The following is a 14,829-nucleotide window of genomic DNA, read 5'->3' as shown; positions in this document are numbered from 1 at the left end:
CTGTTGCCTCAGATGAACCATCCTAACACTGCTGCCTTAGATGGACTTAGATGAACCACCATCCTAACACTGCTGCCTTAGATGGACCATCCTAGCACTGCAGCCTCAGAGATGACCCACTGCTGCCTTGGAAGACCCATCCTAACACTGCTGCCTTAGATGCACCATTCTAACACTGTTGCCTCAGACACATTGCTGCCTTTAGATGGACCATCCCATCCTAACATCCTGCTGCTGCCTTAGATGGACCATCCTAACACTGCTGCCTTGAACCATCCTAACATTGCTGCCTTAGATGGACCATCCTAACACTGCTGCCTTAGATGGACCATCCTAGCACTGCAGCCTCAGATGACCCATCCTAACACTGCTGCCTTAGATTAACCATCCTAGCACTGCTGCCTTGGAAGACCCATCCTAACACTGCTGCCTTAGATGAACCATTCTAACACTGTTGCCTCAGATGAACCATCCTAACATTGCTGCCTTAGATGGACCATCCTAACACTGCTGCCTTAGATGAACCATCCTAACATTGCTGCCTTAGATGGACCATCCTAACACTGCTGCCTTAGATGGACCATCCTAGCACTGCAGCCTCAGATGACCCATCCTAACACTGCTGCCTTAGATTAACCATCCTAACACTGCTGCCTTGGAAGACCCATCCTAACACTGCTGCCTTAGATGAACCATTCTAACACTGTTGCCTCAGATGAACCATCCTAACACTGCTGATTCAGATGAACCATCCTAGCACTGCTGCCTTAGATGAACCATCCTTACACTGCTGCCTTAGATGGACCATCCTAACACTGCTGCCTTAGATGGACCATCCTAACACCACTGCTGCGTTAGATGAACCATCCTACCTCTGCTGCCTTAGATGAACCATCCTAACACTGCTGCCTTAGATGAACCATCCTAACACTGCTGCCTTAGATGAACCATCCTACCTCTGCTGCCTTAGATGAACCATCCTAACACTGCTGCCTTAGATGAACCATCCTAACACTGCTGCCTTAGATGAACCATCCCAACACTGCTGCCTTAGATGAACCATCCTACCTCTGCTGCCTTAGATGAACCATCCTAGCACTGCTGCCTTAGAGGAACCATCCTAACACTGCTACCTTAGATGGACCATCCTAGCACTGCTGCCTCAGATGGACCATCCTAGCACTGCTGCCTTAGATGAACCATCCTAGCACTGCTGCCTTAGATGAACCATCCTAGCACTGCTGCCTTAGATGAACCATCCTAACACTGCTGCCTTAGATGGACCATCCTAGCACTGCTGCCTTAGATGGACCATCCTAGCACTGCTGCCTTAGATGAACCATCCTAACACTGCAGCCTTAGATGAACCATCCTAACACTGCTGACTTAGATGGACCATCCTAGCACTGCTGCCTTAGATGGACCATCCTAGCACTGCTGCCTTAGATGAACCATCCAAACACTGCTGCCTTAGATGGACCATCCTAGGACTGCTGCCTTAGATGGACCATCCTAACACTGCTGCCTTAGATGAACCATCCTAACACTGCTGCCTTAGATGGACCATCCTAACACTGCTGCCTTAGATGGACCATCCTAACACTGCTGCCTCAGATGGACCATCCTAACACTGCTGCCTCAGATGGACCATCCTAACACTGCTGCCTCAGATGGACCATCCTAACACTGCTGCCTCAGATGGACTATCCTAACACTGCTGCCTCAGATGGACTATCCTAACACTGCTGCCTCAGATGGACCATCCTAACACTGCTGCCTTAGATGGACCATCCTAACACTGCTGCCTCAGATGGACCATCCTAACACTGCTGCCTCAGATGGACCATCCTAGCACTGCTGCCTTAGATGGACCATCCTAGCACTGCTGCCTTAGATGAACCATCCTAACACTGCTGCCTTAGATGGACCATCCTAACACTGCTGCCTTAGATGGACCATCCTAGCACTGCTGCCTTAGATGGACCATCCTAGCACTGCTGCCTTAGATGAACCATCCTAACACTGCTGCCTTAGGTGGACCATCCTAGCACCGCTGCCTTAGATGGACCATCCTAACACTGCTGCCTTAGATGAACCATCCTAACACTGCTGCCTTAGATGGACCATCCTAACACTGCTGCCTCAGATGGACCATCCTAACACTGCTGCCTCAGATGGACCATCCTAACACTGCTGCCTCAGATGGACCATCCTAACACTGCTGCCTCAGATGGACTATCCTAACACTGCTGCCTCAGATGGACTATCCTAACACTGCTGCCTCAGATGGACCATCCTAACACTGCTGCCTTAGATGGACTATACTAACACTGCTGCCTCAGATGGACCATCCTAACACTGCTGCCTCAGATGGACCATCCTAACACTGCTGCCTTAGATGGACCATCCTAACACTGCTGCCTCAGATGGACCATCCTAACACTGCTGCCTCAGATGGACCATCCTAACACTGCTGCCTCAGATCATTTCAAGTGAAGCAAAAAAGGGAGGGAATGGATTACCAAGGCTGATGTTCTGTGATACAACTGACAATGACACAATTGTGTCTCACACATACCACATCCTGGTAAGCCTTCTGGAGGGACTTTTTCAGGTGTGTCTCATTGGCGGATGACCCCTCCAAGGTAGCCTTGTGCCTAGCATCACGGTCTCGCAGTACAATATTGTCGTCTTTCATGCGCTGCAGCTGGTCTCGGAGGTGGAGCACCTCTCTCTGAGCCTGTGCATGGACAGATCCACTTCCCATCATCACCTTCTCCAGCAGGTTCAACGCAAGGCCTGCAACAGTGAGTGGGCACATGGGTGAGTGGGTGGATGGATGGGCAGACGGGCAGGCCTGCAACAGTGAGTCGCTGGGTGGATGGGCGGATGGGTGAGTGGGTGGAAGGATGGGCAGACGGGCAGGCCTGCAACAGTGAGTCGCTGGGTGGATGGGTGAGTGGGTGGAAGGATTGGCAGACGGGCAGGCCTGCAACAGTGAGAAGATGGGTGGATGGGTGGATGGAAGGGCAGGCCTGCAACAGTGAGTGAGTCAGTGGGTGGGTTATTACATGAGTGAGTTTCTTTAGTGATCAATTAAGATTATTGTGATTGGTGGATTGAAGGGCAGGCCTGCAACAGTGAGTGAGTCAGTGGGTAGGTGAAAATACACAATGCCATTTAGAAAGTGGTCAAATGTAACTTATGTTATATTTGGGATTACACTTTCTCAGTAAAGTACAGATTCTAGTACTTTTTGGGTTGAGTCCCATCCGGGATTCGAACCCACACCCTCAGAGTCAGGCACCTAATCGCCAGCACACAAAGTCAGACGCCTAATCCGCTCAGCCACCCAAAAAGTACTAGAATCTGTACTTTACTGAGAAAGTGTAATCCCAAATATAACATAGGTTAAAGTGGGTAGGTGATTAAGTGAGTGAGTTTCACTAGTGATAAATTAAGATTATTGTGTCAACTCATTTGTGATTTCAATCTTTGTTCAAAGAAAATAACCTCTCATGGTTTACAAAATCTTCTGAAAATGGTGAGGTGAGTGGTAATGTGTTGTCATGTCTTACTGCTGGTGAAAAGCGTCCTTTACCATTCTGTAACAATCTCTGAACATTTGAAAGTACACTTGACAGAGTAGGCTACAGACACTCTACCTTTGAACTTTGCATTCTTGTGCAGAGATTTAGTCCCATTCCAATATCGGTCTACAAGGTCCATCAACCGAAACAAGAGTTCCCTCCCTTGAGGGTTTTCTTCCAGACGAACCTTGATGGAGTTTTCTTCTTGTGTCTGACGAGGGTCTTGTGGCAAGTCTTTAGGAATACCCAGCTGTTGGAGTGTTTCTTCAATCTGCAGACATATGGACACATTGTTACCATGGTGACCCTGACAGTAAATACTTGTAGAGGTAATCTAAAACTAAGGTGAGATATACTCAGTATCCCTCCTAAACTCTGCAGTTGCCCTTGCTCCAGATTGTAATAGACCCAAAGTGAGCACAGTACAAGTTAGAAAAACAACCACCAACTTGAAGTCCCGTTGTGAAGGGCTTACTTCTGCATTCTGTCTCGGAGCACTGTCATTCCGCTGGTGGTTCTGTCCTGCCTGTTTCAACCTCTGTTCTGCCTCACTTCCCCTCTCCCGTTGCATTCTGGGAGGTTCTGGATAGGACTCTCGTTCTGTTGGCACTTGACTCACTTCAAGGTCGTCTTCATCTTGAGCAAAAATGTGTTCAAATGTGGCTTTTGTAAGTTGAGCAAATTCTGTTATTTTTTCTTCTGTTTTTGAAGGATAGGATGAATGGACAGCTGGAATGGTACACATTTAGGCAGATGGACTGACAGCTGGATTGGTACACATTTAGGCAGATGGACTGACAGCTGGAATGGTACACATTTAGGCAGATGGACTGACAGCTGGATTGGTACACATTTAGGCAGATGGACTGACAGCTGGATTGGTACACATTTAGGCAGATGGACTGACAGCTGGAATATGGTGGACACATTTAGGCAGATGGACTGACTGGACTGACAGCTGGATTGGTACACATTTAGGCAGATGGACTGACAGCTGGATTGGTACATTTAGGCAGATGGACTGACAGCTGGATTGGTACACATTTAGGCAGATGGACTGACAGCTGGATTGGTACACATTTAGGCAGATGGACTGACAGCTGGATTGGTACACATTTAGGCAGATGGACTGACAGCTGGATTGGTACACATTTAGGCAGATGGACTGACAGCTGGATTGGTACACATTTAGGCAGATGGACTGACAGCTGGATTGGTACACATTTAGGCAGATGGACTGACAGCTGGATTGGTACACATTTATGGACTGACAGCTGGATTGGTACACATTTAGGCAGATGGACTGACAGCTGGATTGGTACACATTTAGGCAGATGGACTGACAGCTGGATTGGTACACATTTAGGCAGATGGACTGACAGCTGGATTGGTACACATTTAGGCAGATGGACTGACAGCTGGATTGGTACACATTTAGGCAGATGGACTGACAGCTGGATTGGTACACATTTAGGCAGATGGACTGACAGCTGGATTGGTACACATTTAGGCAGATGGACTGACAGCTGGAATGGTACACATTTAGGCAGATGGACTGACAGCTGGAATGGTACACATTTAGGCAGATGGACTGACAGCTGGATTGGTACAGCTGGATTGGTACACATTTAGGCAGATGGACTGACAGCTGGATTGGTACACATTTAGGCAGCTGAATGGGCAGATGGAATCGTACATATCTAGGCACATCGACTGACTGGTTGACAGGCACATATGTAGGCAGATGGACTGACTGGTTGGTGGAAGGGTACATATCTAGGCAGGTGGACTGACTGGTTGATGGGCACATATCTAGGCACATGGACTGACTGGCTGACGGGCACATATCTAAGCACATGGACTGACTGGTTGGTGGAAGGGCACATATCTAGGCACATGGACTGACTGGCTGACGGGCACATATCTAGGCACATGGACTGACTGGTTGGTGGAAGGGCACATATCTAGGCAGAAGGACAGACAGGTTGGTGGAAGGGCACATATCTAGGCAGAAGGACAGACAGGTTGGTGGAAGGGCAGTCCACACGTACATGAGTACACTGAGAGAGGGCGTACCTGCTGCACCAGGATGAGGAGTGAAGTAGCCGTGGCTCCTGTACTTGGTGTAGGCATCTGTCTCATCCGCATACTCCAGATTAGGGTCCACTCTGAAACAGTTCCAACCTCATGAACATCATGGCACTACTTCAAAGCACATTCCCCAGTATCACCATTAGCCAGGGAAGAGTATCTGTTACTATGACAACCAGTTACACTAACCTCTTCATCCTCTCTGCTCCTCGGTCTCCATCTGACACGCTGGGAATGTTGGGATAGCGCTTCCTGTACGTGGACATCACATCATCTGCCTCCTCTGGAAGTGAGGATGCCCTGGGTCGACGCCCCCCAGCTGCCTGGAATAACACAAAGTCTCACATTTCACAGTCGGATTCTCATCATGAATTAAACAAATTATCGCTTATCCAAAGTATAGGGTACATTAACATGATTAGATAAAACCGACTGGTCATCTTGGTTTAAAGGTCACCCATTTGGCAATGTCTGTAAAAATAACTTCTCCTAAGCACCAGTTTCAGTTGTAGTTGCATCACCAACCTTGTCTGATCTGGACTCCCTGTCTGGGTCTGTTTGGTTCAGCTTATCACTGCCAAGACTCTTCAAGCCTGAAACAAACCATACATTAAAACAGGCCCTGCAGACTTAGCATGGGAATCCTCAACAATGTGTTGAAAACTGAAAATTCATGTAAAGCCATAACCCTGTCGTTAATGTTAAGTTATAACCATATCACTATTGGAAAGTCAAAACCCTGTCACTGTTATAAAGTTATAACACTGTCGTAAAATTATAACCCTGTCATTGTAAATTTATAACAATGTCATTGTAAAGATATAACCTTCTCACTATTGGAAAGTCAAAACCCTGTCACTGTTATAAAGTTATAACACTGTCGTAAAATTATAACCCTGTCATTGTAAATTTATAACAATGTCATTGTAAAGATATAACCTTCTCACTATTGGAAAGTCAAAACCCTGTCACTGTTATAAAGTTATAACCCTGTCGTAAAATTATAACCCTGTTATTGTAAAGTTATAACCATCGCACTCTTGTAAAGTTATAACCAAGTCATTGTAAAGTTATAACCCTGTCACTGTTGCAAAGTTATTAACAAGTCACTGTTGTAAAGTTATAACCAAGTCACTGTTGTAAAGTTATAACCCTGTCGTTGTTGTAAAGTTATAACCATGTTGTTGTAAAGTTATAACCATGTCACTGTCATAAAGTTATAACCCTGTCACTGTTGTAAAGTTATAACCCTGTCACTGTTGTAAAGTTATAACCCTGTTGTTGTAAAGTTATAACCCTGTCACTGTTGTAAAGTTATAACCCTGTCACTGTTGAAAAGTTATAACCCTGTCACTGTTGTAAAGTTATAACCCTGTCACTGTTGTAAAGTTATAACCCTGTCACTGTTGTAAAGTTATAACCTCGTTGTTGTAAAGTTATAACCCAGTCACTGTTATAAAGTTATAACCCTGTCACTGTTGTAAAGTTATAACCCTGTCACTGTTGTAAAGTTATAACCCTGTCTTTGTTGTAAAGTTATAACTCTGTCGTAAAGTTATAACCCTGTCACTGTTGTAAAGTTATAACCATGTCACTGTTGTAAAGTTATAACCCTGTCATTGTTGTAAAGTTATAACCATGTCACTGTTGTAAAGTTATAACCCTGTTGTAAAGTTATAACCCTGTCTTTGTTGTAAAGTTATAACCCTGTCACTGTTGTAAAGTTATAACCCTGTCACTGTTGTAAAGTTATAACCCTGTTGTTGTAAAGTTATAACCCTGTCACTGTTGTAAAGTTATAATCCTGTCATTGTAAAGTTATAACCCTGTCATTGTTGTAAAGTTATAACCCTGTCATTGTTGTAAAGTTATAACCCTGTTGTTGTAAAGTTATAACCCTGTCACTGTTGTAAAGTTATAACCCTGTCACTGTTCTAAAGTTATAACCCTGTTGTTGTAAAGTTATAACCCTGTCACTGTTGTAAAGTTATAACCCTGTCATTGTTGTAAAGTTATAACCCTGTCACTGTTGTAAAGTTATAACCCTGTCACTGTTGTAAAGTTATAACCCTGTCACTGTTGTAAAGTTATAACCCTGTCACTGTTGTAAAGTTATAACCCTGTCACTGTTGTAAAGTTATAACCATGTCACTGTTGTAAAGTTATAACCCTGTTGTTGTTGTAAAGTTATAACCCTGTCACTGTTGTAAAGTTATAACCCTGTCACTGTTGTAAAGTTATAACCTTGTTGTTGTAAAGTTATAACCCTGTCACTGTTATAAAGTTATAACCATGTCACTGTTGTAAAGTTATAACCCTGTCACTGTTGTAAAGTTATAACCCTGTCACTGTTGTAAAGTTATAACCCTGTCACTGTTGTAAAGTTATAACCCTGTTGTTGTAAAGTTATAACCCTGTCACTGTTGTAAAGTTATAACCCTGTCATTGTTGTAAAGTTATAACCCTGTCACTGTTGTAAAGTTATAACCCTGTCACTGTTGTAAAGTTATAACCCTGTCACTGTTGTAAAGTTATAACCCTGTCACTGTTGTAAAGTTATAACCATGTCACTGTTGTAAAGTTATAACCCTGTTGTTGTTGTAAAGTTATAACCCTGTCACTGTTGTAAAGTTATAACCCTGTCACTGTTGTAAAGTTATAACCTTGTTGTTGTAAAGTTATAACCCTGTCACTGTTATAAAGTTATAACCATGTCACTGTTGTAAAGTTATAACCCTGTCACTGTTGTAAAGTTATAACCCTGTTGTTGTAAAGTTATAACCCTGTTGTTGTAAAGTTATAACCCTGTGACAGTTGTAAAGTTATAACCATGTCACTGTTGTAAAGTTATAACCCTGTCACTGTTGTAAAGTTATAACCCTGTCACTGTTGTAAAGTTATAACCATGTCACTGTTGTAAAGTTATAACCCTATTGTTGTTGTAAAGTTATAACCCTGTCACTGTTGTAAACTTATAACCCTGTCACTGTTGTAAAGTTATAACCTTGTTGTTGTAAAGTTATAACCCTGTCACTGTTATAAAGTTATAACCGTGTCACTGTTGTAAAGTTATAACCCTGTCACTGTTGTAAAGTTATAACCCTGTTGTTGTAAAGTTATAACCCTGTTGTTGTAAAGTTATAACCCTGTCACTGTTGTAAAGTTATAACCATGTCACTGTTGTAAAGTTATAACCCTGTCACTGTTGTAAAGTTATAACCCTGTCACTGTTGTAAAGTTACTACCCTGTCACTGTTGTAAAGTTATAACCCTGTCTTTGTTGTAAAGTTATAACCCTGTCGCTGTAAAGTTATAACCCTGTCGTTGTTGTAAAGTTATAACCATGTTGTTGTAAAGTTATAACCCTGTCACTGTTGTAAAGTTATAACCCTGTCATTGCAAAGTTATAACCCTTTTGTTGTAAAGTTATAACCCTGTCACTGTTGTAAAGTTATAACCCTGTCATTGTAAAGTTATAACCCTGTCATTGTAAAGTTATAACCTAGTCTTTGTTTTTAAGTTGTAACCATGTCACTGTTGTAAAGTTATAACCCTGTCACTGTTGTAAAGTTATAACCCTGTCACTGTTGTAAAGTTATAACCCTGTCATTGCAAAGTTAAAACCCTGTTGTTGTAAAGTGATAACCCTGTCACTGTTGTAAAGTTATAACCCTGTCACTGTTGTAAAGTTATAACCCTGTCACTGTTGTAAAGTTATAACCCTGTCATTGTAAAGTTATAACCCTGTCGTTGTAAAGTTATAACCTAGTCTTTGTTTTTAAGTTGTAACCATGTCACTGTCATAAAGTTATAACTCTGACACTGTCGTAAAGTTATAAATTTGTCACTGATATAAAATTATAACCCAGTCGTTGTAAAGTTGTAACCATGTCACTGTCATAAAGTCATAACCCTGTCACTGTTGTAAAGTTATGACCCTGTCACTGTTGTAAAGTTATTACCATGTCCCTGTTGTAAAGTTATAACCCTGTCACTGTTGTAAAGTTATAACCCTGTCACTGTTGTAAAGTTATAACCCTCTCACTGTTGTAAAGTTATAACCCTGTCACTGTTGTAAAGTTATAACCCTGTCTTTGTTGTAAAGTTATAACCCTGTCACTGTTGTAAAGTTATAACCATGTCACTGTTGTAAAGTTATAACCATGTCACTGTTGTAAAGTTATAACCCTGTTGTTGTTGTAAAGTTATAACCCTGTCACTGTTGTAAAGTTATAACCCTGTTGTTGTTGTAAAGTTATAACCCTGTCACTGTTGTAAAGTTATAACCCTGTCACTGTTGTAAAGTTATAACCTTGTTGTTGTAAAGTTATAACCCTGTCACTGTTGTAAAGTTATAACCCTGTCACTGTTGTAAAGTTATAACCCTGTCACTGTTGTAAAGTTATAACCCTGTTGTTGTAAAGTTATTACCCTGTCACTGTTGTAAAGTTATAACCCTGTCACTGTTGTAAAGTTATAACCCCTGTGTTGTTGTAAAGTTATAACCCTGTCACTGTTGTAAAGTTATTACCCTGTCACTGTTGTAAAGTTATAACCCTGTCACTGTTGTAAAGTTATAACCCTGTTGTTGTAAAGTTATTACCCTGTCACTGTTGTAAAGTTATAACCCTGTCACTGTTGTAAAGTTATAACCCTGTTGTTGTAACGTTATTACCCTGTCACTGTCATAAAGTTATAACCCTGTCACTGTTGTAAAGTTATAACCCTGTCACTGTTGTAAAGTTATAACCCTGTTGTTGTAAAGTTAAACCCTGTTGTTGTAAAGTTATTACCCTGTGTTGTTGTAAAGTTATTACCCTGTCACTGTTGTAAAGTTATAACCCTGTCACTGTTGTAAAGTTATAACCCTGTCACTGTTGTAAAGTTATAACCCTGTCACTGTTGTAAAGTTATAACCCTGTCACTGTTGTAAAGTTATAACCCTGTCACTGTTGTAAAGTTATAACCCTGTCACTGTTGTAAAGTTATAACCCTGTCACTGTTGTAAAGTTATAACCCTGTCACTGTTGTAAAGTTATAACCATGTCACTGTTGTAAAGTTATAACCATGTCACTGTTGTAAAGTTATAACCCTGTTGTTGTTGTAAAGTTATAACCCTGTCACTGTTGTAAAGTTATAACCCTGTCACTGTTGTAAAGTTATAACCTTGTTGTTGTAAAGTTATAACCCTGTCACTGTTATAAAGTTATAACCGTGTCACTGTTGTAAAGTTATAACCCTGTCACTGTTGTAAAGTTATAACCCTGTCTTTGTTGTAAAGTTATAACCCTGTCATTGTAAAGTTATAACCCTGTCACTGTTGTAAAGTTATAACCCTGTCACTGTTGCAAAGTTATAACCCTGTTGTTGTAAACTTATAACCCTGTCACTGTTGTAAAGTTATAACCATGTCACTGTTGTAAAGTTATAACCCTGTCACTGTTGTAAAGTTATAACCCTGTCACTGTTGTAAAGTTACTACCCTGTCACTGTTGTAAAGTTAAAACCCTGTTGTTGTAAAGTTATTACCCTGTCACTGTTGTAAAGTTATAACCCTGTCACTGTTGTAAAGTTATAACCCTGTTGTTGTAAAGTTATTACCCTGTCACTGTTGTAAAGTTATAACCCTGTCACTGTTGTAAAGTTATAACCCTGTCACTGTTGTAAAGTTATAACCCTGTTGTTGTAAAGTTATAACCCTGTCACTGTTGTAAAGTTATAACCCTGTCACTGTTGTAAAGTTATAACCCTGTCTTTGTTGTAAAGTTATAACTCTGTCACTGTTGTAAAGTTATAACCAAGTCACTGTTGTAAAGTTATAACTCTGTCGTTGTAAAGTTATAACCCTGTCGTTGTTGTAAAGTTATAACCATGTTGTTGTAAAGTTATAACCATGTCACTGTCATAAAGTTATAACCCTGTCACTGTTGTAAAGTTATAACCCTCTCACTGTTGTAAAGTTATAACCCTGTCACTGTTGTAAAGTTATAACCCTGTCACTGTTGTAAAGTTATAACCCTGTCTTTGTTGTAAAGTTATAACCCTGTCACTGTTGTAAAGTTATAACCCTGTCACTGTTGTAAAGTTATAACCCTGTCACTGTTGTAAAGTTATAACCCTGTCACTGTTGTAAAGTTATGACCCTGTCTTTGTTGTAAAGTTATAACCCTGTCACTGTTGTAAAGTTATAACCAAGTCACTGTTGTAAAGTTATAACTCTGTCGTTGTAAAGTTATAACCCTGTCGTTGTTGTAAAGTTATAACCATGTTGTTGTAAAGTTATAACCATGTCACTGTCATAAAGTTATAACCCTGTCACTGTTGTAAAGTTATAACCCTGTCACTGTTGTAAAGTTATAACCCTGTCACTGTTGTAAAGTTATAACCCTGTCACTGTTGTAAAGTTATAACCCTGTCACTGTTGTAAAGTTATAACCCTTTCACTGTTGTAAAGTTATAACCCTGTCACTGTTGTAAAGTTATAACCCTGTCATTGCAAAGTTAAAACCCTGTTGTTGTAAAGTGATAACCCTGTCACTGTTGTAAAGTTATAACCCTGTCACTGTTGTTAAGTTATAACCCTGTCATTGTAAAGTTATAACCCTGTCGTTGTAAAGTTATAACCTAGTCTTTTTTTTTAAGTTGTAACCATGTCACTGTCATAAAGTTATAACTCTGACACTGTTGTAAAGTTATAAATTTGTCACTGATATAAAATTATAACCCAGTCGTTGTAAAGTTGTAACCATGTCACTGTCATAAAGTCATAACCCTGTCACTGTTGTAAAGTTATAACCCTGTCACTGTTGCAAAGTTATTACCATGTCCCTGTTGTAAAGTTATAACCCTGTCACTGTTGTAAAGTTATAACCCTGTCACTGTTGTAAAGTTATAACCCCCTGTCACTCAGTTATAACCCTGTCACTGTTGTAAAGTTATAACCCTGTCACTGTTGTAAAGTTATAACCCTGTCACTGTTGTAAAGTTATAACCCTGTCACTGTTGTAAAGTTATAACCCTGTCACTGTTATAAAGTTATAACCCTGTCATTGTTGTAAAGTTATAACCCTGTTGTTGTAAAGTTATAACCCTGTCACTGTTGTAAAGTTATAACCCTGTCACTGTCATCAAGTTATAACCCTGTCACTGTTGTAAAGTTATAACCCTGTCACTGTTGTAAAGTTATAACCCTGTCACTGTTGTAAAGTTATAACCCTGTCACTGTTGTAAAGTTATAACCCTGTCTTTGTTGTAAAGTTATAACCCTGTCACTGTTGTAAAGTTATAACCATGTCACTGTTGTAAAGTTATAACCATGTCACTGTTGTAAAGTTATAACCCTGTTGTTGTTGTAAAGTTATAACCCTGTCACTGTTGTAAAGTTATAACCCTGTCACTGTTGTAAAGTTATAACCTTGTTGTTGTAAAGTTATAACCCTGTCACTGTTATAAAGTTATAACCGTGTCACTGTTGTAAAGTTATAACCCTGTCACTGTTGTAAAGTTATAACCCTGTTGTTGTAAAGTTATTACCCTGTCACTGTTGTAAAGTTATAACCCTGTCACTGTTGTAAAGTTATAACCCTGTTGTTGTAAAGTTATAACCCTGTCACTGTTGTAAAGTTATTACCCTGTCACTGTTGTAAAGTTATAACCCTGTCACTGTTGTAAAGTTATAACCCTGTTGTTGTAAAGTTATTACCCTGTCACTGTTGTAAAGTTATAACCCTGTCACTGTTGTAAAGTTATAACCCTGTTGTTGTAACGTTATTACCCTGTCACTGTCATAAAGTTATAACCCTGTCACTGTTGTAAAGTTATAACCCTGTCACTGTTGTAAAGTTATAACCCTGTCACTGTTTGTTGTAAAGTTATTACCCTGTCACTGTTGTAAAGTTATAACCCTGTCACTGTTGTAAAGTTATAACCCTGTCACTGTTGTAAAGTTATAACCCTGTTGTTGTAAAGTTATAACCCTGTCACTGTTGTAAAGTTATAACCCTGTCACTGTTGTAAAGTTATAACCCTGTCACTGTTGTAAAGTTATAACCCTGTCACTGTTGTAAAGTTATAACCCTGTCACTGTTGTAAAGTTATAACCCTGTTGTTGTAAAGTTATAACCCTGTCACTTTGTTGTAAAGTTATAACCCTGTCACTGTAAAGTTATAACCCTGTTGTTGTAAAGTTATAACCCTGTCACTGTTGTAAAGTTATAACCCTGTCACTGCTTTGTAAAGTTATACCTGTCCCTGTTGTTGTTGTAAAGTTATAACCCTGTCACTGTTGTAAAGTTATAACCCTGTCACTGTTGTAAAGTTATAAATTTGTCCTGTTATAAAGTTATAACCCACTGTTGTAAAGTTATAACCCTGTCACTGTTGTAAAGTTATAACCCTGTCACTGTTGTAAAGTTATAACCCTGTCATGTTGTAAAGTTATAACCCTGTTTGTTTGTTGTAAAGTTATAACCCTGTTGTTGTAAAGTTATAACCCTGTCACTGTTGTAAAGTTATAACCCTGTCACTGTTGTAAAGTTATAACCCTGTCACTGTTGTAAAGTTATAACCCTGTCTTTGTTGTAAAGTTATAACCATGTCACTGTCATAAAGTTATAACCCTGTCACTGTTGTAAAGTTATAACCCTGTCACTGTTGTACAAGTTATAACCCTGTCACTGTTGTAAAGTTATAACCATGTCACTGTTGTAAAGTTATAACCCTGTCACTGTTGTAAAGTTATAACCCTGTCACTGTTGTAAAGTTATAACCCTGTCTGTTGTAAAAGTTATAACCCTGTCACTGTTGTAAAGTTATAACCCTGTCACTGTTGTAAAAGTTATAACCCTGTCACTGTTGTAAAGTTATAAACCCTGTCACTGTAAACTGTTGTAAAGTTATAACCCCTGTTGTGTCACCTGTTGTAAAGTTATAACCCTGTCACTGTTGTAAAGTTATAACCCTGTCACTGTTGTAAAGTTATAACCCTGTTGTAAAGTTATAACCCTGTCACTGTTGTAAAGTTATAACCCTGTTGTTGTAAAGTTATAACCCTGTCACTGTTGTAAAGTTATAACCCTGTCACTGTTGTAAAGTTATAACCCTGTCACTGTTGTAAAGTTATAACCCTGTCCTGTTGTTGTAAAGTTA

General features: G+C 40.2%; 1 protein-coding gene across 1 annotated transcript in view; it reads right to left on the bottom strand.

Annotated features, from left to right (window-relative positions):
- Nucleotides 1-14,829, bottom strand: part of LOC124280507 (centrosomal protein of 72 kDa-like) — a 34,457-nt gene that overhangs the window by 7,169 nt on the left and 12,459 nt on the right. The window contains exons 7-12 of the mRNA XM_046716446.1: nt 6,207-6,274; nt 5,871-6,004; nt 5,667-5,758; nt 4,066-4,226; nt 3,666-3,861; nt 2,579-2,799 (exon numbers count right to left, since the gene is read on the bottom strand). Of these exons, the coding sequence (XP_046572402.1) occupies nt 2,579-2,799; nt 3,666-3,861; nt 4,066-4,226; nt 5,667-5,758; nt 5,871-6,004; nt 6,207-6,274 (872 nt within the window). The remainder of the gene's footprint in view (nt 1-2,578; nt 2,800-3,665; nt 3,862-4,065; nt 4,227-5,666; nt 5,759-5,870; nt 6,005-6,206; nt 6,275-14,829) is intronic.

Source organism: Haliotis rubra, unplaced genomic scaffold, assembly GCF_003918875.1.
Source record: "Haliotis rubra isolate DU_JTF1 unplaced genomic scaffold, ASM391887v1 Scf269, whole genome shotgun sequence".
Taxonomy (NCBI): Eukaryota; Metazoa; Mollusca; class Gastropoda; order Lepetellida; family Haliotidae; genus Haliotis; species Haliotis rubra.
The sequence above is the reverse complement of the archived record's forward strand: the minus strand, read 5'-3'. Positions and strand labels throughout refer to the sequence as shown.